The sequence below is a fragment of the Pongo pygmaeus genome, chromosome 1 (genome assembly GCF_028885625.2).
Source record: "Pongo pygmaeus isolate AG05252 chromosome 1, NHGRI_mPonPyg2-v2.0_pri, whole genome shotgun sequence".
NCBI classification, from domain to species: Eukaryota; Metazoa; Chordata; class Mammalia; order Primates; family Hominidae; genus Pongo; species Pongo pygmaeus.
The window spans coordinates 203,830,095-203,857,808 of record NC_072373.2 but is presented as its reverse complement, the minus strand read 5'-3'; the positions used below and the strand labels follow the sequence as shown (position 1 = coordinate 203,857,808).

Genomic DNA, 27,714 nt, shown 5'->3' with positions numbered 1-27,714 from the left:
AGTCCTTGCCGTGACCATAGTTGGGTGGTCACAGCTGGGATGGGGGTGGGAGCTGGTTTTAGTCACCAAGCAAAGAAAGCCTTTCTGCTCACTTTCCAGCCATTTTGAGCCCAGCAGCACAAGGGACTCAGAGCAGGTGAGGTGGCTGGACTCACCCTGGTGACCTGGGGCCTCCTCTGCAGCATTGTTTTTTCCACCCTGGCCGGAACCATCAAAGTCACCACTTCAGAGGCCCCTAATGAGGCTGAATATGTTAAGGGCTTTGCAATCCCTGGATCAAAGAGGCTGGGCAAACAGCGGGCAGCGTCCAGGCCCATGACTGACTGGCTGATGCCCTGAGGGCGCAGCATGCTAGGAGCTTGCGGATGACACTCCTAGACAGCCTGGCATGGCCCCATGTGGGTTTGGGAAGGGGAGACCCTCCCCATCCAGGGGATCTGATTAGAGCGAGCCAGAGCACACCCATCAGTGCTCAGGGCAAGGGAAGGAGCTGGAGGACTGAGGGAGCCTCTCCCAAGTAGAGGCCCTACCTGGGCTCAGGCTTAGGGGGGACCCTAGAAGTTCCCCAGTCTCAGCCACCTTTACTGGAGGGGCCTCCAGTCCAGAGTCACCCAGCCTGTTCTCTAGCTGCTCCCTTGGAAGAGACGGGGTAGACAGAGCTGGGAACAAGTACCCCTGAGCACCAGAGTCTGAGTCTAGGCCCAGAGCTATTTGGATTCCAGGTAGAAAACATAAAAATATTTACTCCTTAACAAGAGCCCTAGACCTGCTAAGGCAACGTGCAGGTGCAGGTCACACATGTAGACAGCAGCTCTCAATATACAGCTGGTCAGGCTGGGGCTGGGGTTGGGAGAAGGAGGGGCAGTCCCCCAGCCATAGCCCAGGCTTCGAACCCCACCCCCCCAAATGCTCCCTTCCACAATACAAGCCAGACTCCAACTGGGGGAGGCAGCTGCAACCCCCACAGCTACGGAAGGTCCTTCTTTCCCCAGAGAAAGCATGGCACTAAGTTTCAGTGTAGAGCATCTTTATTGGCAGGTGTTAAGAGTGCAAAATATCAACAAACCCAGGGGGATACGCAAGGGGGTGGGAGCATGGCTCCCCTACCCCATGTGAGAGCCCTGTAACCAAGCCAGTGGGCTGGGAACGTTGACTAGACTGTGGCAAATTCAGGCTCAGCACCCTCCAAAGAACAAGCTCCCAGGCAGGAGGGGCTCCTTGCAACACAAGGGGGAAAGGAGTGGCACCCTGGAAGGGGCCTGGGCTTCGACCCACCCTGGGCTGCTTGGCCCCTGTATACTGCCCACCTCAACCCCTCAAGAGGAAGGCTTCACAGCTTGGGGTATGTAGTTCAGAGAACCGGGCTAAACCCAGCTCTCCCCAAACCCAGGTATCTGCCTCAGGCCTCAGTTTCCCTCCTCCCAGTGATTACCCAAGTTGGACCATCAGGCCCTGTAATGGCCCAGCCTGATCCAAAGTGACAAGTCCCTGTAACATACCATTTATCAGTCAGTGTGTGGGCTGCAGGCCCTCCAAAGCTGCTGGGATCACCACAGGCTGGCCTTAGTCAAAAAGACCCTCTTAGACCATGGGAATCAATCCAAGGTGCTGGGCATTAAGGATACCACCCCAAACTTGCTTTGTCTCCCGAAGGCAATTGACTTCCAAAACAAATGGCTCCTGCACCCCACCATCATGCTGGTCCAAAAGTGTGATACAATAACCAAAGAGGAGTCCTGCTGAGAGCCCCAGGCTGGCATTAAGCCCACAGGGGCCCTGTGCTTGGGAAAGTCTGGTCTGTTCAATGGAAGACCCAACCCTGCAGTGCTGGGCCTCCTGGCACATTCTGCGTCTCTGGTCATGTCCTCCACACACTCTTGGAGGCCCCACCCCACCCCGTGAGGCCCAGTCCCTTCCCTTCTGGCCAGGGTCTGAGTCAGTTACAAGGCAGCCAGGTGGGATAGGCACGAGCCAGGAGAGGCTGCACAGGGGTCACGTAGTAATTGACAGTGGCTGGCACAACCCCCTCAGTGCCTGGAGGGCGCCAGGCCAGGGCGGCAGTGGCAGCCGGGCCCTGCTCAGCCAGTGCCTGCAGCGCCAATGCGGCAATGAGGTCCAGCGTCTGGCGGCGCTCGTGGTTCATGAGGCACACGGTGCTCTCGTTGACCACCCGGTGCAGTGTCACCAGGCAGGCGTAACGGCGGGCTGCATCCGCCCCACCGAAGTGGGCCTCCAGATAGCGCTCCAGGGTGCGCCGCTGCTCCACCAGGTCTGGAAAGTCGATGAAGAAGCGGGAACACATGTAGCGCTGCAGGGCGCGCACATCGGTGCTGGGCCGGGGCCGGAAGCCCCGCACCAGGAGGTGGCAGTACTTGAGGAGGCCACCACCTCGGATCTCCTCGGGACTGCGCGTGGCGATGACACGGTGCCGCAGGTGCTCCAGGGCCTCGGTGAAGTCCCCGTACAGGCTTTCGCCTGTGACCGTTGGGTGGAAGGCCTCAGACATGGGAGTGGACGAGCACTGGCCAAAGAGCAACAGGGAGTCCAGGATGATCTGGAAGGAGTCTATGCTGAATTCAAACTGGCGTCTCACCGAGTCCACAAACTTGAGCTCCACGTTCTTGCCGCTCTTGTTGGACAGTGAGATGAGGCTCCAGCGGTCCGAGTCTGTGCACACTTTCACCAGCTTCTGCACATATGCCTCCTTGAGTGTCAGTGGTGTGATCTTAGCCCGGCTCACACCGGCCGGCAGGAAGTCTAGTAGGCAGGCCAGCACCACTGCCTTGGTCAGCTGGAAGGATGCCTCACTGTGCAGGTCCACCCGGAACACCAGGTCCAGATCCTTGTAGCCCAGGCCACTCTCAGGGTGCAGCACGTGGCTGGCAGCTGAACCATGCAGCCGCACACTGTGCACATGTAGGCCCTGCTCCTCCAGGCTGCTGCGGACCACCTGCAGGGGAGAGCAGGAAGGAGAGGTGTCAGGAGTGGACCCCAGGGGTCCACCAAGGACTTCCGTTTACTTATGACAGTAACTTCAACCACTATTGGCCCCTAACCAGCTGTTATGCCTTTGGAAAATCATTTAACTTTTTTTTTTTGGGGGGGGGGAGGGGGGGAGTCATTTAACTCTTTAAATCTAATCTGAGAATGGCCCATCTGGAGGAATGACTCAGGAAGAATAGCAATGATAATAGCACACATCTGCATAGAATTTACTGAACAGCAGGTCACTTAATCCTCACAATAACCCTGTGAGGTGGATACTATTATTCACACTTTACAGATGCAAAAATGGAAGTATAGAGGGGCCAAGTAACTAGCTCAAAGGCAAACAGCTGGTGAATGCAGAGCTGGGAATAAAACTCTGAGACCAAGTCTTTTTTTTTTTTTTTTTGAGACGGAGTCTCACTTTGCCACTCAGGTTGGAGTGCAGTTGCGTGATCTCGGCTCACTGCAACCTCCGTCCCCCGAGTTCAAGTGTTTCTCCTGCCTCAGCCTCCCGAGTAGTTGGGATTACAGGTGCCTGCCACTGTGCCCGGCTAATTTTTGTATTTTTAGTAGAGACAGGGTTTCACCATCTTGGCCAGGCTGGTCTTGAACTCCTGACCTGGTGATCCACCCGCCTCCGCCTCCCATAGTGCTGGGATTATAGACGTGAGCCACCGCGCTTGGTGGTCCAAGTCTTAACCATGCTATTCTACCTCTCAAACTGCTAGTAAAACAGTTCTGTACCAGGCACTGTGCGAACTGCTCAAACGTGTTGGGAATATGGTTAGCAGTTCACATTCATGACCACATTAACCCTCCCCATAATCCTACATTTGAGTATTATTTTGACTGATAGATGGAGGACCTCAGGTGCAGAGAGGTTAAGTCAAGGTCACAGAGCGGTCAGGCTGAGACCAGAACCCAGGTTAGTTGGATTCTCAAGTTCACGTATGTCCTTTTGACTACAATGCACTCATCCTACTTCATCCTTACAAGGACCCAGTGAAGCAAATATTATATACTTTTTTTGCTCTCGGATGAGGAAACTGAGGCTTACAGTGGTGAAACAGCTAAGGCTCAGTGAAAACTCTCAGCCTTCAGACAGTCCCCAGGCCTGATGGCACAGGACAGATAAACCTATAAGTGGTCCCTCTGCTGAAGTACCAGGTAGGGAGAAGAGTGAAGCTGGGGGGTTGGGGACATTCAGTTTTCTCAGTAATCCAAAGTTGTCCTGAAAGTGACCAGGCAGCATTCCTGTCCTGAGTGATTCTGCAACCCTGCCTTGCTGCCAAGTCAGCACTCAGCTCCATACACCAGGCTGTTCTCCTTGCCTCCCAGGGAATTACTACAAAGAATGCACCTAAGTGCTGAGAAGGCAAGCTGTGGTGGGGCAATCCGAGGAGGGCGGCGCCCTCCAGGAAGACTTCCGGGAGGAGCACCTTTACCAGGGGAAGATATTGTCATGGCAATGGGAGGGTAAGCAACTGGCCATAAGGAACACGGAGAATGGGGCGTAAGCAGCTGGCCATCAGGAACACAGAGGGTGGCAGAAGGAGGCTAGGCACCTAATGAGTGCCGAGCATTGGACCTTGTTGCCAGAATCTACGGGGACAGGTCTCTCTCTTTTTTTTTTTTTTTTTTTTTGAGTCGGAGTCTGTCATCTAGGCTGGAGTGCCGTGGTGTGGTCTCAGCTCACTGCAACCTCCGCCTCCCAGGTTTAAGTGATTCTTCTGCCTCAGCCTCCCAAGTAGCTGGGATTACAGGCGCCCGTCACCACACTCAGCTAATTTTTGTATTTTTAGTAGAGACAGGGTTTCACCATGTTGGCCAGGCTGGTCTTGAACTCCTGACCTCAGGTGATCCACCTGCTGCAGTTTCCCAAAGTACTGGAATTACAGGCATGAGCGACCATGCCAGGCCGTCTTTTTTTTTAAACATGGATTTTTTTTCTGCCTTTCCAAACCCTTCTCTACCTTCCTTTCCTCTACCCTTCTTTTTTTTTTTTTTTTTTTTTTGAGAGTCCTGATTTTGTGGCTGAGGGTGGAATGCAGTGAATGCAGTGACATGATCTCAGCTCACCGCAACCTCAGCCTCCCAAGTAGGTGGGACTACAGGTGCGTGCGTGCCACCACACCCAGCAATTTTTTATTGTTTGCAGTGATGGAATCCTGCCAGATTGCCCAGGCTGGTCTCGAACTCCCGGACTCAAACTATTCCCCTGCCTCAGCCTCCCAAAGTGCTAGGATTACAGGCGTGAGACACTGTGCCCGGCCCAGGACAGGTCTCCTGGGAAACTGAAGCTCACAGGAGTGATGTCACTTGCACAAAATCACGTGGAGATGCCTTCAAACCCAGGTATGGCCGACTCCAAAGCCTATCCTGTTTCTACCACATTACAGTCCCAGGGTTCAGAAGGAGCAGACTAGTGTTCTAAGCCACCTTCCCTTTCTAAATTTCAAAGCAAAGGCAACCCTCAAGCTACTGAAGCCCAGAGCCAGAGTAGTTGGGGAACAGGAAGGTGGGGGTTGGGAGATGCCTTGGCCAGACAAGGCCAGTTGCTGCAGTCCAGCCTGTGGGACTTCTAACCCACACCCTGTCAGCTGGCAGCTGTGCCTGCATGGGCCAAAGACCTTGGTCCAAGGACCCTACCAAACCTGCAGAGAAGACCAGCCCCTTCCTCAGATCCCATTAGGGCTGACTGAGCCTTACTCAGTGCCAGCTCCTGCTCCCAGGCTGGTGCCCACCCCAGGGCTTGGCATCCGGCCTAGTGAGTAGGTAGCAGTACTCTCGTTAAATCCCCTGCGTCAGGGCCATGGGGCCAGCTGTGTCAGCCAGCCAGTCACTGTTGTTTCCTTCCCAGGTGTGACTACAGCCAGTTTGGCAGACGGTCACCAGATACCACCACACCCAAGTACTGCAGGGCAGCTTGGTGCCTCCCGAATCAGACTTTCCAGCCATGGAGGGGGCAGTGGCTGCACCCTCCTTTCTCCCATGCCAAGGCCCTCCCCACAACCACTCTGCTCCAGGCTGCTGCTGAGACCTGCAGGGAGACTGACAGACGCCGTCAGCCAGCAGGCTTACAAAACTCACATGCTGTGCCGCCTGATGCAGGCCCTCTGGCTGCAGCTGGAGAGATCAGATTGTCTAGTTCAATCCTCTGGGCCCAGAGAAGGCAAAGGACTTGTCCAAGGTTACACAACCAATAAAAGGCCTCCCTGCCTGTAGCTCTGGGAAGCCTCCTTACAGTAGGGTGGGTCCCTTTAGCACAGGTACAAGCAAGAACAGAATCTCTAGCCACTCAGATTGCCACTACAGGCAAAGCCTTGTAAGGGGGTAGAGAGAGAAAGGTTCCAATTTTTGAGCCATAGGACAACTCAGCAGCAGTGAAAAGCCCCAAGGCAACAACTGCCACCACCCTCCCCGTCTCCCCTGCCCCCATCCCTGCACGCATCCCAACAGCTTTAGAAGCTGCCAGCTGTGGATTTCTTCCAAGAAACTTTCCTTCCTGTGGAGGCAGCTGTACAGGCCAGGTGAAGGCACCTGTCCCCTTTGGAGTCTAGAACCAGAGAGGGTGCTGGAGAGCAGCAGCCTAATCCATCCATCCCAGTTGAACAGATGGGGACACTAAGCCCAGCAAAGAGAATTGACAACAAACAGTCCAGGGCCTGAATCCAGAAGTCCAACTTCCCAGCCCAGCTCTGAAGTCTCTGCCGCCCTTCCTCACCGTCGCTGCCAGCTCCCTGTTCTGTGCTATCTCTGACCCAGGTCTAGAAGAACATGGCACCACCATTGCATTGTAAAGTTAGCTTCTATTGACCTGGAGTCTCCCCCATCTGGCTAGGAGCACTTGAAGGGATGGAGGCTGAGTCCTACTCACATCTGTGCCCTTGGTTTCCTAAACATGGCTTGGCACAGAGCAGACACCAAGAGGCAATCTGAGCCATACTGACAGGGCAAGGACTTCCCCTCCCTCCAGGGTACCCCTTGTTCTTGCAGAGGGGGGCTGCCACACTGGGCTCCACCTTCCCCTGCCTGCCATGCCTGGGGCCATAATCCTGGAGGTGCAGCAGCTGGGGCCCCAGGAATGACTTGACTGTCCTGGGGAGAAAAGCCTCGACTGGTTTCCTAATCACCCAGGTGACAGCAAGCAGCCGAGGAATGCCTCGGCGAACTCCACTGGGCCGCGTGTGAGTCAGCCAAGGAGAATCTGCCCCCACCCCCTCCAGTTCCTAGTTCCTTGGGAGGGTGGGGGAGGTAATCCCCCAGCAGGCAACCCTCCCCCTCTGTGGGAAGCCAAGGTAGTAGGAGGCAGGGGAAAGGCCTGCTTCATCCAAAGGAAGCCATCAGCTGGCAGGAACGCACAGGGGTCCTCGCTGGGTTTCTTGGTTTCTTTTATCAAAGGACCCTCCCTAACACCTAGAAGTTGACCTTGGGAGCTGGGGAAGGGGTGGGAAAACATTGAACCTACTGTAATCTGCTCCTGGGAAGACCCAAAATTCCCTAGGTTTGATTTTCACCTCATTAAGCAATCTTGGGTGGCAAACTGCCCCAGCTATAAAATGGGTACAATAATTACCACACTGTGGTATTTCAGAACATGACAGCATCTGGGCTGTACAGATGAAGAAGCAGTCTTGGGGTCGTCGAGGTTCAGATAAAGGGAAGAGTTGGAGGAGGGAGGGGCTGTCAGAATTCTCTTCTCCCTTCCCTCAGGAGAGAGGGGACGTGGGGCCTGAGGCCCGGGTTGGCCTTCATTTCCAATCTTGGGAAGGAGAAGAAACACCTAAATTGGTCACTTAATGTTGCCCTTGGGGGTGGGGTATCAGGTCTGACCTTCGGCTTAATAAATATTGGGCCACAACCCCAGCTGAGAGAGAGGGGAGTCCCTGACAAGTTTTCTTGGCTTTTCCACAGGGTGGAGGGGGAAGGGGGGGTTTCTCCAGCAAAGGGCCGTAGGAGCACAATGGCAGAGGCTGCTCCTAGAATCTCGAGAGAGGAAAGGAGGGTGAGGTCCAGGGATACCCAGATAGGGAAGGAAAAGCTATTTTGGACTCAAGCATGCACACTTACCCACCCAGGGCCACCTGGTGTCTTTTGTCCTTGCAGGCAGAGACAAATTCTTCCCCTAATGCCCTCGACATCCTCCTCCCCTCTCCCAGCCAGGCCCTGGGTGAGTGATCCGTGGGGAATCAGGGTTCTCCAGGAGTCGAGATGGAAAAGCCAGGTGGGGAAGGATTAGTAGATGCAGGGGGAGGTCTGGTCTACCATTCATAATGCTGTGCAATTGTTACCACCATGTCCCCGTTCCTCAGTTTCCCTAGCTGTCTAGAAAGTCAAACAGACTACAAATGCCTTTCAGCCACGAGAGCCTCAGAAGGGATTCCCCCACATCCCCCGCCTGGCGTCCTCTCACCTGCACGATCTGCCGGGGCTGCACGCTCAGCGTGGGGAAGTTGCCGCGCCCGTGAATGGGAATCGGCTCGCTCAGGAGAGCGTCCAGTCGCTTCACCTGTGGCCAGCTCAGCCCACTCAGGTGCCGTCCGGGGGAGGCCGATAAGACCTCCGGGTCGGGGCCGCCGCCTGCCGGGGCTGCCGTGGCCACCGCCGTGGCCGCAGCCGTCCCCACCTGAGCAGCCGCCCGGTCCCTGCGCTCAGCTCCGCTCTCCGACGGCATCATCCGCCCGGCCCCCGGGCCCCGACGGCAGAAACCGTGGGGGTGGTTAAGGGGAGGAGGACAGGGAGAGCGGCTGGGCAGGGGCCAAGGCGGGGGGCACGGAGGCAGGGACGGGGCGGCAGCGACGGCGAGACAAAGCCAGGGAACACCTCGGACGGCGACAACTAACCGACCCTAGCGCCTGCAGTCGGAGGCCCAGCGGACTCTTATAGGCCGCGGGCGACGTGCCCATTGGTCCGGGCCGCTGCCACACAGCGAGAGCCGCCCCGCCTCTGAAAGCTCCTGACGGTGGTCTGTAGAGCTTTGCATGTGAGTCACTGTTCTCTAGGGAGATTCCGATTGGCTAGAGGGCACGCCCCTGCCCCGCCCTCCTTCTCAGGCTGAATTCCCTCCTTTGGTCCTTAAAGAACTTCTGTTCACTGTGATTGGCCCGGGCCTGGACTTAAAGGGACAGCGCCCACCCCGCCCCGCCAGGGTCAGGAGGGAGGGAAGTGACCTGCGGAGTTTGTAGCGGAGTCAGACCACTGAGAAATTCCAGGTTTCTGTTTTTTGTTTTTTAGCGCTGGAAGAAATTGAGAAGTCACCTAGCCTTGTCCTGCTATTTTCAGAAGCCCAAAGAGATTGCGCCACGTGATCAACTCTGCACAGCACTGTTCATGCTCTGGCAGTTTTCCAGAGCCTAGGAAAGGTATAATAATAAACTCTGGGCCGGGCGCGGTGGCTCACGCCTGTAATCCCAGCACTTTGGGAGGCCAAGGAGGGCGGATCACGAGGTCAGGAGATCGAGACCATCCTGGCTAACACAGTGAAACCCCGTCTCTACTAAAAATACAAAAAATTAGCCGGGTGTGTGGCGGGCGACTGTAGTCCCAGCTACTCGGGAGGCTGAGGCAGGAGAATGGTGTGACCTCGGGAGGCGGAGCTTGCAGTGAGGCAAGATTGCGCCACTGCACCCCAGCCTGGGCAACAGAGCGAGACTCCGTCTCAAAACAAAAAAAATTAATAATAATAATAAACTCTGTGCGTACCAAGGTAAAGGCCTTTTTTTTTTTTTTTTTTTTTCCTCGAGACGGAGTCTTGCTTTGTCACCCAGGCTGGAGTGTAGTGGCGCGATCTCGGCTTACTGCAACCTCCGCCTCCCGGGTTCAAGCAATTCTCCTGCCTCAGCCTCCCGATTAGCTGGGATTACAGGCATGCGCCACCAAGCCCGGCTAATTTTTTTGTGTTTTTAGTAGACATGGGGGTTTCACCCTATTGGCCAGGCTGGTCTTGAACTCCTGACCTTGTGATCCACCCACCTCAACCCCCAAAGTGCTGGGATTACAGGCGTGAGCCACTGCGCCTGGCCCCTAAGGTAAAGGCTTTCTAAGACACTGTTGATTGGCCGTGCAAACCACAGCATGATGAGCGTTGATGTACAGCATAGCCAATTTAGGGAGGGAGAGATCTGCTCAGAGAGGCTTTGTGATTACCCGACTGTCACACAGCAAACTAGTCAGGCCCTGGTCCTGAACCAGGGCTATAGAATCTGTGGTGCATGTTTTTTCCACTGTACCTATGCAGACCCAGCACCTTTCTGGAGCTAGAGAATGAATGATGTGTTTACATGTTTTTCTGCAGGTCTAGACAAAACATAATGTAAAAAAATATGTTTTCATGTTTTGCTCTCACACTTTACAGGACCTAGGGGATGAGGCTTATGATTGTCGTTACTTTTATTTTTTATTTTTATTTATTTATTTATTTTTTGAGACAGGGTCTCACTCTGTTGCCTGGACTGGAGTTGACTGCCATGATCACGGCTCACCACAGCCTCAACCACCCTGGCTCAAGCAATCCTCCCAGTCCCAGCCTCCTTAGTAGCTAGGACTACAGGCACACGCCACAGCACCCAGCTAATTTTTCTGTTTTTTTGTTTTTTTTTTTTTTTTCAGAGATAAGGGTCTGGCCATGTTGCCCAGGCTGGTCTTGAACTCCTGGGCTCAAGTGATCTGCCCACTTCAGCCTCCTGAAGTGCAGGGATTACAGGTGTCAACTACTGTGCCTGGTCTGTTGTTACTTTTATTTTTCCCCAACCTCACCTGTTGCTTTTAATTTTTTTTTTCTGATTTTAAACGTATGTGCTGTAGCAAAAATTCAGAAATTGAGTCTATCTGATTCATTGCTGCAATTTTTTTTCTTAAATATTGTTCTCCTGGCCAGGCATGGTGGCTCATGCCTGTAATCCCAGCACTTTGGGAGGCTGAGGCAGGCGGATCACCTGAGGTCAAGAGTTTGAGACCAGCCTGGCTAACATGGTGAAACCCCATTTCTACTAAAAATACAAAAAATTAGCTGGGCGTGGTGGTGGGCACCTGTAGCACCTGTATTCCCAGCTACTCAGGAGGCTGAGGCAGAAGAATCGCTTGAACCTGGGAGGTGGAGGTTGCAGTGAGCCGAGATCCGTGCCATTGCACTCCAGCCTAGGCAACAAGAGTGATACTCTCTCTCAAAAAAAAAAAAAAAAAAGTTCTCCTAACAATATATTAAATTAAATTCCATTCTCGTAATATTCTCCCATTCGCCTGTCAGGCAGGTTGGGAAGGAGTAATACACCAAATTTACAGGAGAAATCATGACCTAGAAACAGTAAACTACATCCCAATGCCATCAGGTTGACTCTGACAGACCTGGGACTAAAACCCAGGAGCCTGACTCTCACAACAGAGCAGCCACTTCCTCTTTCTGGAGGCCAGCCCAGGCAAGAGGCTGCCCATCTCGCTTCACTCCATCTTGTCTAGGATCAGGGGCTTCCTCTGGCCCTCAGGGAGGGGACCCACTACTTGTGCTACTGCTTGACCACGTGACCTTGGGGAAGTCCCTTTCATCATCCTCAAGGCAAGTGCTTGCTTTGTTTTACCTTTTCTTGAAAGCTAAGAAATGGAGGGGACCGGTGGTTCATGCCTGTAAGACCAGGGAGACCTCATCTCTATATAAAAACATAGGGAGACCTCATCTCTGTATAAAAATTTTAAAAAGGCCAGGTGTGGTTGTTCACTCCTGTAATATCACCACTTTGGGGGGCTGAAGCAGGCGGATCATGAGGTCAGGAGTTCAAGACCAGCCTGACCAACATGGTGAAACCCTGTCTGTACTAAAAATACAAAAAATTAGCCAGGTGTGGTGGCACGTGCCTGTAGTCCCAGCTACTTGGGAGGCTGAGGCAGGAGAATTGCTTGAACCCAGGAGGCAGAAGTTGCAGTAAGCCGAGATCGTGCCACTGAACTCCAGCCTGGGCGACAGAGCAAAACTCCATCTCAAAATAAATAAATAAATAAAAATTAATTAAAAGAAAAAAGATAGCAGCCGGAAGTGGTGGCTCATGCCTGTAATCCCAGCACTTTGGGAGGCTGAGGTGGGAAAGTCATCTGAGACCAGGAGTTTGAGACCAGTCTTCATAGCAAGACCTCATCTCTACAAAAATTAAAAGAAAGTAGCCTGGCATGGTGGCACGTGCCTGTGGTCCCAGCTAGTCGGGAGGCTGAAGTGGGAGAATCGCTTGAGGTAGGGAGGTCAAGGCTGCAGTAAGCCATGTTTACACCACTGCACTCCAGCCTGGGTGACAAAAAGAGACCCTGTCTCAGAAAAGAAAAGAAATAGATAGAAATCGCCTTTGGCTGAGTCTAGAGTCTCCAAATCCTTGAACTACCAAGTCTCTCTGGAGCTACTGATGAAAGAGCTTGAGACTCAGCCACAGCACTGTCTCTTACCCCCACCTCCATACCCCAGCAGAGGAAGGAGGGGTGGGGAAAGGAAACTAACATTTACTGAACACCTACTATGCACTAGATTATTTTACATACATAAGCTCTAATTCCTAAAGATACACCGCAAGATGTGGGATCATTATCCCCAATTTACAGATGAAGACGCTGAGGTTTAGAGAGGTTAAGTGATATGCCCAAGGTTATACAGTCACTAATTGGCGGTTTGGAACTCAAATCCAGGTCTCCTGACCCCAGAGCCCTATTGTTCAACCGCTCCTCTAAGAAGACTCAGCACAGATCAGTCATGCTTGGCACAGTCCTGGCACCACCCACAAGATCTATACATTCATTCATTCATCAGCCAACATACATACTGAGCACCTATCTGTGTACCAGGTGCTGGGCTGGGCCCTGAGAAATAATAGGCAAGGTCCCTGCCCTTCTAGAACTTTTTTTTTTGAGACAGAGCCTCACTGTGTTGCCAGGCTGGAGTGCAGTGGCACAATCTCAGCTCACTGCAACCTCCACCTCCCAGGTTCAAGTGATTCTCCTGCCTCAGCCTCCCAAGTACCTGGGATTACAGGCCCACACCTGGCTAATTTTTGTATTTTTAGTAAAGGGTTTCACCATGTTGTCCAGGCTGTTTTCGAACTCCTGATCTCAAGAGATCTGCCCACCTTGGCCTCCCAAAGTGCTGGGATTACAGGCATGAGATACCATGCCCGGCCCTTCTAGAACTTTTGTTCTTTCTCCCTTTTTTTGTTTTAGAGATTGGGTTTCACCATGTTGCCCCAGCTAGTCTAACTCCTGACCTCAAGTGATCCACCTGACACAGCCTCCCAAAGTGCTAGGATTACAGGTGTGATCCACCACTCCCAGCCCTAGAACTTTCTAATGTCGAAAGACAGCAGTCAAGTAAACAAATAAAGAAGACATTTCTGATAGTGCTATAAAGAAAATAAAACAGGCTCATGGGAGAGAGAACAACCATGCATGTGTGAGTGTGAGATAGAGATGCGGCAAGAGTGAGACCTAGAGATATCATGAGATGGTGTGGTTATGGAAGTCCTCCAATAAGGAGGTGACATTTCCATTGGATCTGTTGGATCCAAGTCTGCCCCATCTCCCTGTGCCTGGACAGCCAGGGCAACAGAGAAGGTACCAGGACACATATTCCTAGAACCCTGAAGGCCAAAACTAGGAGGGCCTTTGTCAATCTTTTTTTTTTTGAGACAGAGTCTCGCTCTGTCACCCAGGCTGGAGTGTAGTGGCACAGTCTCGGTTCACTGCAACCTCTACCTCCTGGTTTTAAGCAATTCTCCTGCCTCAGCCTCCTGAGTAGCTGGGATTACAGGTGCCCACCACCATGCCTGGCTAATTTTTTTTTTTGTATTTTTAGTAGAGTAGGGGTTTCGCCATGTTGGCCAGGCTGGTCTTGAACTGCTGAGCTCAGGCAATCTGCCCGCCTCGGCCTCCCGAAGTGCTGGGATTACAGGCGTGAGCCACCGCGCCCAGCCCGTTAATCTTCTCACTTTATAGATGTGGAAACGGGTACAGAAAGCAGGAGGGATTTACCCCAGGGGGAGTAGCTATGCTGGAAACCAGGCAGGGGGCAGGGCCTTGCGGTGACTGGCTGGTGCTATGCCCATCCTAAACACTTGAATCAAGTTTGTTTTTTTTTTTTTTTTTGAGACCGAGTCTCACTGTGTTGCCCAGGCTGGAGTGCAGTGGTGCGTTCTCGGCTCACTACAACTCAGTCTCCCAGGTTCAAGCGATTTTCCTGCCTTAGCCTTCTGAGTAGCTGGGACTAAAGGCGCGTGCCACCATGCCCAGATAATTTTTGTATATTTTTTAGTAGAAACGGGGTTTCACCATATTGGCCAGGCTTGTCTCGAACTCCTGACCTCGTGATCCACCCGCCTTGGCCTCCCAAAGTGCTGGGATTACAGGCGTGAGCCACTGCGCCTGGCAGAATCAAGTTTTCTAAGGAAGGAAACTCTGAGATCTTTTTCCTCTCTCTTCCCTCCCTCTTTCCTTCCATCTGAGCTAGAAAGAATAATTAGCAAATTCATGCTTTGTGAATCACCTTTCTGTTGACACTTTCATTCCCAAAGCTGATTGTTTCAATGTTTGCCCAATGTGAACAAGACCTGAACAACACTGTGATGGGGCTGGAGATGATGGGGGATGTAGGAAGCTGAGAGAGAAGGGGTATATCCAGTAAGATTTTTCATTTTCACCAAGACCAGCTTTTAATTGTTCCAGTGAATGGAGGGGAACGTTGACTGGGGTACATTCTGAAGAGTCCAGTTGGCTTTCAGATATTATATATGAGCCTTCCCTCCTCCTCCTACATAATTTTTCCATCTTAATTATTATTCCACCTGATTTTATTATTTTATTCCTATTTATTTATTTGTTTTTCCGAGATGGAGTCTGGCTCTGTCGTCAGGCCAGAGTGCAGTGGTGTGATCTTTGCTCACTGCAACCTCCGCCTCCTGGGTTCAAGCAATTCTGCCACCTCAGCCTCCTGAGTAGCTGGGATTACAGGTGCCCGCCACCACGCCCAGCTAATTTTTGTATTTTTAGTAGAGACAGGGTTTTGCAATGTTGGCCAGGCTGGTCTCAAACTCCTCACCTCAGGTTATCTGTCCACCTCAGTCTCCCAAAGTGCTGGATTACAGGCGTGAGCCACTGGGCCTAGCCTATTCTTATTTTTTTAGAGACATGGTCTTGCTTCTCCTGTCACCCAGACTGGAATGCAGTGGCGTGATCATAGCTCAACTGCAGCCTCAAACATCTGGGCTCAAGTGATCCTTCCACCTCAGCCTCCTGAGTAGCTAAGACTATACCCAGCTAATTTTTTAAAATTTTTGCAGAGATGGGGTCTTACTATGTTACTCGGGGTGGTGTCTCCTCACCTCAAGTGATCCCCCTGTCTCTGCCTCTCAAAGCACTTCAATAATAGGCATGAGACCCCGCACCTGAACTCTGCCGCACCTGAACTCTGACTGAGTCCTTTTTTTTTTTTTTTTTTTGAGATGGAGTCTCACTCTGTTGCCCAGGCTGGAGTGCAATGACATGATCTCGGCTCACTGCAACCTCCACCTCCTGGGTTCAAGCGATTCTCCTGCCTCAGCCTCCCAAGTAGCTGGGACTACAGGCATGCACTACCAACCTAGCTAATTTTTGTATTTTTAGTAGACAGGAGGTTTCATCATGTTGGCCAGGCTGGTCTCGAACTCCTGACCTCAAGTGATCTGCCCGCCTCGGCCTCCCAAAGTGCTGGTATTACAGGCGTGAGCCACCGTGCCTGGCCAACTGATTATTTTTGAGATGGGGTCTTGCTCTGTTGCCCAGGCTAAAATGCAGTAGCTTGATCATGGCTTACTGCAGCCTTGACCTTCCAGGCTCAAGTGATCCTCCCACCTTAGTCTTCACAGTAGCATGCACCACCATGCTGGGCTAATTTTTTTATTTGTAGAGATTGAGTTGCTCAGGCTGGTCTTGAACTCCTGGGCTCAAACAGTTCTCCTGCCTAGGCCTCCCAAGGTGCTGGGATTACAGGCTTGATCCACCATGCCAGGCCTCAATGGATTTTAAAAGGAAACTTGCTCTGTATGATAATTGAGTCTTAGTGATGTAATCACTTTCCCCATCTGGACCTGTTTCCTATTCTGTAAAATGGGAGTGAAATAGGAGCCAGGCTCTTCCATTCATATCTTCTATGATTTGGGAAGGGAGAAATGTTCCTGAGGAGAGTCTTGTTTCATACATTGGCCCCTCCTCAGCTTTGGGACCCCAGACAGAAGTAATCTGGGAAGTGCTGTGTAGCTATATTATCAGCCCAGGTTACTGAGTGCCCTCTGTGCCTGGAACTGCACTAGGTGTTTCCAGTCTCTCATTTAATTTTCTTTTTCTTTTTTTTTTTTTTTTTTTGAGTTGGAGTCTCACACTGTCACCTGGGTTGGAATGCAATGGCACAGTCTCAGCTCACTACAACCTCCGCCTCCCGGGTTCAAGTGATTCTCCTGCCTTAGCCTCCCAAGTAGCTGGGATTATAGGAGCATGCCACCACGCCTGGCTAGTTTTTTGTATTTTTAGTAGAGACAGAGTTTCACTATGTTGGCCAGGCTGGTCTTGAACTCCTGACCTTGTGATCCACCCAACTCAGCCTCCCAAAGTGCTGATTACAGGTGTAAGCCACTGAACCCGGCCTTCTGTTTTTTTTTTTTTTTTTTTTTTGAGACAGAGTCTTGCTCTGTCTCCCAGGCTGCAGTGCAATGGCATAACCTTGGCTCACTGCAACTTCTGCCTCCCAGGTTCAAGCGATTCTCCCACCTCAGCCTCCCGAGTAGCTGGGATTACAGGCGTGCACTACCATGCCCAGCTAATTTTTGTATTTTTTGGTAGAGACAGGGTTTCACCATGTTGTCCAGGCTGGTCTCGAACTCCTGACCTCAAGTGATCCGCCCGCGCCAGCCTCCCAAAAAGCTGGGATTACAGGCATGAGTCACCACACCTGGCCTCATTTAATTTTCAGAACATGATCTTATGAAAAGGAGCAAATTCTTACTTTGCAGAAGTGGAAACTGAAGCTCAGAGAGGCTAAAGTAATTTGTTCAGGGCTCCACAGTTGGAAAGAGGGACTTTATAGCCAGCTCTGACTGAATCCCAGGCCTATTCCCTATCCAGGGCTCTGCCTCTGAAGATGACACAGTGAGTTCAGCTACACACACTGAAGCGAGGATCACCCATCCCCTCCTTCTATGGTTTTTGTCCTCCACCCTACCTCAGGTCCTACCAAGGTAATGGACCTTGTCATTAACAATAATTGTACCCCTACCCCATGTAATTTGAATACCAAGTATCCTATCCTCCTAACACCACCTCCTATCTTTCCAGCTCACTCCTTGTATAGCTGGAGTCCAGTAGTTCTTTGACCTTCCAGAACCTCCAGTCCACTGATACTGTTTTTGGTCACTGTTCCTTGCTTCCCTCATGTCTTGACTTTCCTCTTTTACCAGCTAGACTCCATGGAACATTGCTATAATTACATCCTAGCAACCCCTTATAATTACTTCCCTCAACCCCCTTGCCCGCTCTCATTAAACTGCATCCACCTGGCAAGGCCACACCCTGGTTAATTCCACACAGGTGACTGAGGCTAGTGAAAGACACAGCCCTGCAGACTGGTCTCCTTCGAACATCATGCTCATTATCCTCCAGGGGCCCTTAGCACTCGCTGGCGGGCAATCCCACCAGGTGACCGAGGGTTTTCACCCTCCCGCAGTCCTGTAGGACAAGGATATAACTTCTCCTCTGTCCTCTGTCCCTGACAGCTCCTCCCCCATCGTCTTCTCATCTGGTGTCCCTGCTTCATACTTCACTAAGAAAAACAGAGGCAATCAGAGTAAGAGGAATAGTATGGGGTGGTTAGAGGAGAATAAAAATTCCAGACAGCAGTTTCACATGACTAGAGGTGAGGGGCTGATAAGACTCTGAAAAACAGGATGTGGACCAAGCTGGCTGAGACTGACTGGACACAACATGGTGCTGGATTTGACATAGGTTTTTCCTCGGACCTCATTATGATAGATGCAGAAGGAAGATAAGGGGGAGGGTCCCCGGAGAATCTCCCACCAGCCTGCCCACTGGGAAGATGGGGTGGAGACTCAGGAAGTTCACACCATTTGCGAGGGGGAGGAGCGTGGCCTCTCCTGTTCCTGGGTGGGGACCTGGGATTCAATCTGTGAGGTGGGGGCCTGTAAGCAGGAACCCGTTTTGCTATGCTGAGTTTTTTTTTTCCTTTTTGCCCAATAAATTCTGTTCCCCCTCATCCTTCAGTCTCTGCGTGCCTAACTCTTCCTGGTCCTGTGAGAAGAACCCATTTTTTCCTACAACAATTACATGCCCATTAACATACCAAAAATCACACACCCACCAGCACCACAACAGTTCTGAGAACACCCATATTTGGTGTAAAAATGAGTGGCACCACAGTTCCGAGAAATCTCCACCTTTCTCCAGGAGTTTTCATAATATTCCACCACTTGGTGAAAGAAACCCATAAAATGGCTGGGCGTAGTGGCTCATGCCTGTCATCTTAGCACTTTGGGAGGCCGAGGCGGGTGGATCGCCTGAGGTCAGGAGTTCGAGACCAGCCTGGCCAACATGGCGAAACCCCGTCTCTACTAAAAATACAAAAATTAGCTGGGCATGGTGGCGCATGCCTGTAATCCCAGCTACTAGGGAGGCTGAAGAAGAATTGCTTGAACCCGGAAGGTGGAGGTTGCAGTGAGCCAATATCACACCACTGCACCCCAGCCTGTGCGGTGGGAGTGAGACTCCATCTCAAAAAAAAAAAAAAAGAAACCCATAAAGGTAGCAGCCCCAGACCCTCTTGTGCGACTCTCTCTTGAGTCTGCCCACACTCCCGTTCAGTGTGTACTTTTTGCTTTGCAATAAATCTCGGTACTTTCACTACTTTCTGACTCATTCATTAATTCCTTCTCGCGATGGCATCAAGAACCTGTACACAGGCTGGGGTCGAGGTTCCGCCGGCTTTGGGGGACCTTCCCCAGCCCACCAGTATCAAGAAGACAATTTCCTTGGACTGAACACCTCTATCCATTCACCTGGGGCTGTGCCTCATTTTCAGCCTCCCCTCCTGGCCCTGGGAATGAACCCTGCTTGCTCCTTTCCAAGGCTACACCTTCATTTGTACACCACATCCCATCCTTCTCACCTGCCCAAGGCCTTTACACCAGCAAGTGTCCCTCTCTCCCTGACTAGATCATTCCAATCACCATTAAAATGTGATCTCTTGGGCCAGGAGTAGTGCCTCACACCTGTATTCCTAGCACTTTGGGAGGCCTAGGCAGGAAGAATTGCTTGAGGCCAGGAGTTCAAGACCAGCCTAGGCAACATAGCAAGACCCCGTCTCTAAAATAAAATAATGAAAAACAATTAGCCGAGCGTGATGGCTCACACTTGTAGTCCTAGCTACTCGGGAGGCTGAGGCAGAAGGATTACTTGAGCGTGAAAGTTCAAGGCTGCCATGAGCTATGATTGCACCACTGTACTCTAGCCTGGGCGAGGTGAGACCCTGTCTCAAATAATAATAATACTACTAACTTCAGGCTGGGCACGGTGGCTCACGCCTGTAATCCCAGCACTTTGGGAGGCGCAGGTGGGCAGATCACCTGAGGTCAGGAGTTTGAGACCAGCCTGGCCAACATGGTGAAACCCCATCTCTACTAAAAATACAAAACTTAGCCTGGCGTGGTGGGCGTGTCTGTAATCCCAGCTACTCAGGAGGCTGAGGCAAGACAATCACTTGAACCTGGGAGGCAGAGGTTGCAGTGAGCCAAGATCACGCCATTGCACTCCAGCCTGGGCGACAAGAGCAAGACTCCGTCTCAAAAATAATAATAATAAAATAATAATAATAATTTATTGCATCTAAAAAAAAGAAAACCCACAACAAAACCAAGAGCCTCTCTTGACCCCAAACCTCCCTCCTCTTCTACCCTACTTCTCTCTCTTTTTTTTTTTTTTTTTTTAAGCCAGAGTCTCTCTCTGTCACCAGTCTAAAGTGCAGTGGCTCCATCTTGGCTCACTGCAAACTCCACCTCCCCCATTCAAGTGATTCTCCTGCCTCAGCCTCCCAAGTAGCTAGGATTACAGGCGCCCACCACTACACCTGGCTAATTTTTCTATTTTTAGTAGAGACAGGCTTTCACATGTTAGCCAGGCTGGTCTTGAACTCCTGACCTCAGGTGATCTGCCCACCTCAGCCTCCCAAAGTGTTGGGATTACAGGTGTGAGCCAACATGCCCGGCCCCCATTTCTCTGTATAGCAAAACTCTTTGACAGCATCTACACTTGTTGCTGCTTTCGGGGCTCTCCTGTTCGCTCTTGCATACACTTCAGCCAGGCTTCTGTTGCCAGCACTCTACCCAAACTGCTTTTGTCAAAGTCACCAGTGACCTTCACATTGCCAAATCTAATTAATTATTTTTTATTTTAATTTGAATTTATTTATTTATTGAGATGGAGTTTCACTCTTGTTGCTCAGGCTGGAGTGTAGTGGCGTGATCTTGGCTCATTGCAACCTTCACCTCCTGGGCTCAAGCGATTCTCCCGCCTCAGCCTCCCAAGTAGCTGGGATTACAGGCATATGCCAGCATGACCGGCTAATTTTGTATTTTTAGTAATGACAGGGTTTCACCATGTTGGCCAGGCTGGTCTTGAACTCCTGACCTCAGGTGATCCGCTCACCTTGGCCTCCCAAAGTGCTGGGATTACAAGCGTGAGCCACCACGCCCGGCCAATTATTTTTATAAAAGAACAACTTCACTGAGATATAATTCACGTAACATATAATTCATCCGTTTTTTTAAAAAACTATTTATTTATTTATTTATTTTGAGATGGAGTCTGGCTCTGTCACCCAGGCTGGAGTGCAATGGTGCGATCTTGGCTCACTGCAACCTCTGCCTCCTGGGTTCAAGCGGTTCTCCTGCCTCAGCCTCCCAAGTAGTTGGGATTACAGGCGTGCACCACGATGCCAGGCTAATTTTTGTATTTTTAGTAGAGATGGGGTTTTGCCATGTTGACCAGCTGGTCTCGAACTCCTGACCTCAAGGGATCCACCCGTCTCGGGCTCCCAAAGCGCTGGGATTACAGGCATGAGCCACTGCGCCTGGCCTATATGTTTTCATTTCTCTTCAGTATATACTCAGGAGTAGAAATGTTGGTCGTAAGGTAATTTTTTTGTTTAGTCATTTGAGGAATTGCCAGACTGTTTTCCAAAGCAGCTGCACCATTTTTCATTCTCACTAGCAGTGTTTGAGGACTCCAGTTTCTCCACATCCTCACCAACACTTATTGATTACTGTCCTTTTTGACTATAGCCATCCTGATGGGTGTGAAATGGTGTCTCATTGTGGTTTTGATTGCATTTTCCTGATGGCTAATGAGGTGAGCATCTTTTCATGTGTTTATCAGTCATTTGTATCTTTGGAGAAATGTCAGTTCAGTTCCTTTGCCCATTTTAAAATTGTGCTATTTATTATCATTGAGTTGTAAGGGTTCTTTATTTATTCTAGATACAGTCCCTTATATGATTTGCAAAATTTTCTCCCATTTTAATTATTAATTATTAATCCTCATATTTTATTTAACCTCTAAATTGCCCAAGACACAGCTAATCATTCCTTCTTTGTAATACTTTCTTTCTTTCTTTCTTTTTTTTTGAGATGGATTCTCACTTTGTCACTCAGGGTGGAGTGCAGCGGTGTGATCTCTGCTCACTGCAACCTCTGCTTCCCAGGTTCAAGTGATTCTCTTGCCTCAGCCTCCGGAGTAGCTGGGATTATAGGTGCTCGCCACCACGCCCGGCTAATTGTTGTATTTTTAGTAGAGACGGGGTTTCACCATCTTGACCAGGCTGGTCTTGAACTCCTGACCTCAGGTGATCCGTCCATCTCGGCCTTCCAAAGTTCTGGGATTACAGTCGTGAGCCAACGTGCCTGGCCCCTTGTAACACTTTCTACCTTTGGCTTTTTTTTTTTTTTTGAGACAGAGTCTTGCCCTGTCACCTGGGCTGGAGTGCAGTGGCGTGATCTTTGCTCACTGCAACCTCCGTCTCTGAGAGTCAAGTGATTCTGGTGCCTCAGCCTCTGGCATAGCTGGGACTACAAGCGCAGGCCACCACGACCAGCTAATTTTTGTATTTTTTGGTAGAGATGTGGGTTTCTCCATGTTGGCCAGGCTGGTCTTGAACTCTTGGCCTCAAGTGATGCACCCGCCCCAGCCTCCCAAAGTGCTGGGATTACAGGTGTGAGCCACCATGTGCGGACTTTCCCTTGGCTTCAGAGACACCACAGTGTCCTAGTTTACTTTCTGTTTCACTGACTGCTGTGGTTTCCTCTGAATCCACTCAGCCTCTAAAGAATGAAATGCCCAGGACTTACTCCCTGGTCTTCTCTTTCCTGTCTACACTCATCCCCTTGGTGATCTCACCAGTCTCAAGCCTGAAATATCAACTCTGTGCTGGCAAATCCCAGATTGATTGATTGATTGATTGATTGATTGATTGATTTTTTGAGACAACATCTTACTCACTCTGTCACCCAGGCTGGAGTACAGTGGTGTGATCTCGGCTCACTGCAACCTCTGTCTCCCGAAATCCCAAATTTATATATTCCAGTCTAGAGCTCTGTCTGGCATTCCAGGCTCATTTATTTAATTTTAGTCAACATCTCTACTTTCATGTTTGTAGTCATCTCAAATTTTGCACGTTCAATGTTGACTTCTCGAACTGAAGTCCTAGCAAATGGCAAATTCCAGTTCTTGGCCCCAAACTCTGAAGCCACTTTCCACTCCTTTTTCTCTCACGCTGCACTTTCTGATTTGTCAGCAAGCCCTGTCGGCTCTGCCTTCAGAACCCAGACAGGCCCTGACCACATCTCGGCCCCACCTCCAGCTTACTGCCATCTCTGCGGTCTAAGCCACGCCCCACTCTCCAGGATTTTTGGAGCCTTTCTGCTGTTGTGCTTGTCGCCTACAGTGTTTTCATCCCAGCAAGCCAGTGTGATCCTTTCTAAACACAAGTCAGATCATGTCATTTTAATGCCTCCTTCTCATTTGGAGTAAAAGCCGTAATCTCCTCCCACACCCCTTCCCTCATCGGGGGCAGCCACACTGGCCTCCCTGATGTTCCTCAACCATGCCAGGCACACTCCCACCTCGGGGCCTTGTGACTGCTCTTCCATCTGCCTGGCACGGTCTCCTTTGATCCCCACACGGCTGCTCTCTTAACTCCTCCAGGTCGTTTTCTCCATGTTTCCTGTTCTCAGGGAGGCCTTCTCTGACTATCCAATTAGAATGGCACCCTGGCTCCCCACACCTGCTAGCCTCTTCTCTATTTCCAAAGCACCTAACACCATCTACCATGCTGCGTATTTACCTATTTATTGCCCCATTTCCCGCCCCTGGAACCAAAGCTCCAGGAGAGCAGGGATTTTGTTTTCTATGTAATCCAGCACCTGGAAACCTGTGTATGCTCAGTAAATATTCATGGGATGAGTGAAGGTGAGACAGGACGAACATGGGTCGCAGAAGAATGGAAAATTCCAGGCAGCAGTTTCACATGACTAGCAAAAGGAAGCTGTTGAAATAACTGCAGAAGCTAGGGGCTCATAAGACCCTGAAAAATCAGGGCATGGAGCAAGCTGGCTGAGACCAACTGGACACAGCATGGCGCTGGATTTGACCCAGGTTTCTCCATTATACGCTCATTAACATACTAAAAATCACACACCCACCAGCACCACTATAGTTCCCATATTTGGTGTAAAAATGGGTGGCACCACAGTTCCAAGAAATCTCCACCTTTTTACAGTAACTTTCATAAATATTCCACCCCTTGGTTAAAGAAACCTATAAAAATAGAAACCACAGCTGGGCACGGTGGCTCACGCCTTTAATCCCAACACTTTAGGAGGCCAAGGTGGGCGGATCACATGAGATCAGGAGTTTGAGACAAGCCTGGCCAACATGGTGAAACCCCGTTTCTACTAAAAATAAAAAATTAGCCAGGCGTGGTGGCAAGAGCCTGTAACCCAGCTACTCGGGAGGCTGAGGCAGGAGAATCACTTGAACCCGGGAGGCGGAGGTTGTAGTGAGCTGAGATCATACCATTGCGCTCCAGCCTGGGCAACAAGAGCAAAACTCTGCCTCAAAAAAAAAAAAAAAGAAACTGCAAAGCCCCTTGTGTGACTTTCTTGAGTACACCCGCACTCCCCTCTCAAGTGTGTGTACTTTTAAAACATTTTTAAAAATATTTTTGAGACAGGGTCTCACTCTGCAGCCCAGGCTGGGAGTGCAGCGGCACAATCACAGCTCACTGCAGCCTCAACCTCCAGGGCTCAAGCCATCCTCCCATGTCAGCCCCCTGAGTAGCTGGGACTACGGCACTCGCCACCACACCCAGCTAATTTTTGTATTTTTTGTAGAGATGTTGCCCAGGCTGGTCTTGAACTCCTAGGCTCAAGCGATCCAGGATTATAGACATAAGCCACTGCGCCCAGTCAAAGCTCCAGTTCTTCTTCTTTTTTTTTTGAAACAGAGTTTCTCTCTTGTTGCCCAGGCTGGAGTGCAATTGTGTGATCTCGGCATACCGCAACTTCCGCCTCCAGGGTTCAAGCGATTCTCCTGCCTCAGCCTCCCAAGTAGCTGGGATTACAGGCATATGCCACCACGCCTGGCTAATTTTGTATTTTTAGTAGAGATGGGGTTTCTCCATGTTGGTCAGGCTGGTCTTGAACTCCCGACCTCAGGTGATCCACCCACCTTGGCCTCCCAAAGTGCTAGGATTACCGGCGTGAGCCACGGTGCCCGGCCAAAGCTCCAGTTCTTATCCCATCTTGGCCTCTTATTGGCTGGGTGACCTGGGTGCGAACCCCTCCCCTTCACTGAGCCTCGGTGTCCTCCTCTATTCATTAGGTCATCACCATCTACCTCTCAGGGCTGGCATGAAAGACCCAGTGTGTGAGCAGTGTCTGGCATGTAGTCAGGGCTGGCTTGCCCTCCTCAGAAGCTGCCAATTTGCTAATTTGGTACAAGCTTTAGACAGGTGTGGATTTCAGTGGTGCGGGGATACAGGGGAGTGAAGGAAGGTGGAAGAGAGAGGGACACCAGAGAAAGCAGACGAGGCCCTGAGAGAGAATCTGCAGGGCCAAAGGCTGGAGTCTGAAGGCCAAGATAGGCACAGAAGGCTGAGCTGTCCCTGGCACAATGTGAGCAAGGCAGATGTTCCAATCTCCCTTCCTTCAGGTGTGGAGCTGCTCATGAAGCCCCTCCCTGTCTAGAAGCTGGTTCAGCCCATCTGATCCGACCCTGTAGGGAGGCAGGCAGAGATGAGTGGTGAGAAAACCCATTTCACAGGTGAAGAAACTGAGGCTCAGGAAGGTGGCTATTTGTGTCTCTGTCTCATCTCGCCTGCCAGGGTAGAAGCTCCTCAGATTCAAGCGCCATTTAGTTCCTGCTGTTTCCTCAGGGCCAATGCTGTTGATTGAAAACAGGAATGAGTGCTCCTCAGTGGGTTCCCAGCCCCAGCAGGCCTCACGCCCCCTTTTGTAACAAGTATCTTGCAATACCCCTTTCCTATAATGGAATACAATTCATAGATTATGTGGTCTATTTATACACTACTAATTTTTTTTTTTTGAGTTGGAGTTTCACTCTTATTCACTCTTATTGTCCAGGCTGGAGTGCAATGCTGTGATCTTGGCTCACTGCAACCCCCTCCTCCCGGGTTCAAGTGATTCTCCTGCCTCAGCCTCCCAAGTAGCTAGGATTGCAGGCATGTGCCACCACGCCTGGCTAATTTTTTTTGTTTTGTTTTTTTTAAGACAGAGTCTCACTCTGTCGCCCAGGCTGGAGTGCAGTGGCGTGATCTCGGCTCACTGCAAGCTCCGCCTCCTGGGTTCACGCCATTCTCCTGCCTCAGCCTCCGGAGTAGCTAGGACTACAGGCACCCACCACCATGCCTGGCTAATTTTTTTTGTATTTTTAGTAGAGACGAGGTTTCACCGTGTTAGCCAGGATGGTCTTGATCTCCTGACCTTGTGATCCGTCTGCCTCGGCCTCCCAAAGTGCTGGGATTACAGGCGTGAGCCACCGCGCCTGGCCGACGCCTGGCTAATTTTGTATATTTAGTAGAGATGGGGTTTCACCATGTTGGGCAGGCTGGTTTCAAACTCCTGACCTCAAGTGATCTACCTGTCTCAGCCTCCCAAAGTGCTGGGATTACAGGTGTGAGCCACCATGCCTGGCCTTATACACTACTAATTTTGAAGAAAAAAAAAAATCAATGTCCTAAGTGAAAGTAAGAAAATAAAAGTAAAATAAGGCCAGGAGCGGTGGCTCACGCCTGTAATCCCAGCACTTTGGGAGGCCGAGGTGGGCAGATCACGAGGTCAGGAGTTTGAGACCAGCCTGACCAACATGGTGAAACCCTGTTGCTACTAAAAATACAAAAATTAGCTGGGCATGGTGGCATGTGCCTGTAATCCCAGCTACGTGGGAGGCTGAGGCAGGAGAATTGCTTGAACCTGGGAGATGAAGGTTGCAGTGAGCCGAGATTGCACCACTGCACTCCAGCCTGGGTGACAGACTGAGACTCCGTCTCAAAAAAAAAAAAAAGAAAAGAAAAGAAAAATAATCTATAACGTCTCTCTCTTTTTTTATTTTTTATTTTATTTTATTTTTTTGAGACGGAGTCTCGCTCTTTCGCCCAGGCTGGAGTGCAGTGGCGCGATCTCGGCTCACTGCAACCTTCACCTCCAGGGCTCAAGCGATTCTCCTGCTTCAGCCTCCAGAGTAGCTGGGATTATAGGCACGCACCACCACGCCCAGCTAATTTTTGTATTTTTAGTAGAGAGGGAGTTTCACCATCTCGGCTACGCTGGTCTTAAACTCCTGACCTCAGGTGCGCCTCGGCCTCCCAAAGTGCTAGGATAACAGGCGTGAGCCACCGCGCCCAGCCTATTTATTTATTTATTTATTTAGAGACAGAGCCTCGCTCTGTTGCCCAGTCTAGAGTGTAGTGGCTCAATCAAGGGTTACTGCAACCTCTGCCTCCTGGGCTGAATCTAGTCTCCCATCTCAGCCTCACCAGTAGCTGAGACTACAGGTGCATGCCACCACACCTGTCTAATTTGTTTTTTTTGTAGAGGCTGGGTCTTGCAGTGTTGCCCAGGCTGGTCTTGAATTCCTGGGCTCAAGTGATCCGCCCTCCTCGGCCTCCCAAAGTGCTGGGATTACAAGCATGAGCCACAGTGCCTGGCCTTGTCTGTCTTTTTTTTTTTTTTTTTTGAGACGGAGTCTTGCTCTGTCACCAGGCTGGAGTGCAGTGGCGCGATCTCGGCTCACAGCAACCTCCGCCTCCCGGGTTCAAGCAATCCTCCCTGCCTCAGCCTCCCGAGTAGCTAGGACTACAGGCACGCGCCACCAAGCCCAGTTAATTTTTTTTTTTTTGGTATTTTTAGTAGAGACAGGGTTTCACCACGCTGGCCAGGGTGGTCTCCAACTCTTGACCTCGTGATCCGCCGGCCTCGGCCTCCCAAAGTGCTGGGATTACAGTCGTGAGCCACCGCGTCTTTTTAAACCTGTAAACACCCAGGCCTACTCTTGTAGAAAAAAGGCTTCTCAAATTTGAAAGTGCCCGGGAGCCACCTGGGGCACATTCCTTGGAATGTGCAGGTTCTGAGTCAGCAAGTCTGGGGCTAGACCTGA

General features: G+C 50.9%; 1 protein-coding gene and 1 long non-coding RNA gene across 2 annotated transcripts; one reads left to right on the top strand and one right to left on the bottom strand.

The window, feature by feature from the left end:
- Positions 1–1,010: 1,010 nt before the first annotated feature.
- Positions 1,011–8,946, bottom strand: TENT5B (terminal nucleotidyltransferase 5B). The gene is made up of 2 exons (XM_054473807.2): positions 8,402–8,946; positions 1,011–2,950 (listed from the first exon to the last, which is right to left on the bottom strand). The coding sequence occupies exons 1-2, from the start codon at positions 8,663–8,665 to the stop codon at positions 1,937–1,939; spliced, it is 1,278 nt and encodes a 425-aa protein (XP_054329782.1). The 5' UTR covers positions 8,666–8,946; the 3' UTR covers positions 1,011–1,936.
- LOC134738829 (uncharacterized) lies at positions 4,003–6,211 on the top strand. The gene is made up of 3 exons (XR_010124951.1): positions 4,003–4,464; positions 5,147–5,343; positions 5,849–6,211. It is a non-coding gene; the product is annotated as an uncharacterized LOC134738829 (long non-coding RNA).
- Positions 8,947–27,714: the final 18,768 nt, after the last annotated feature.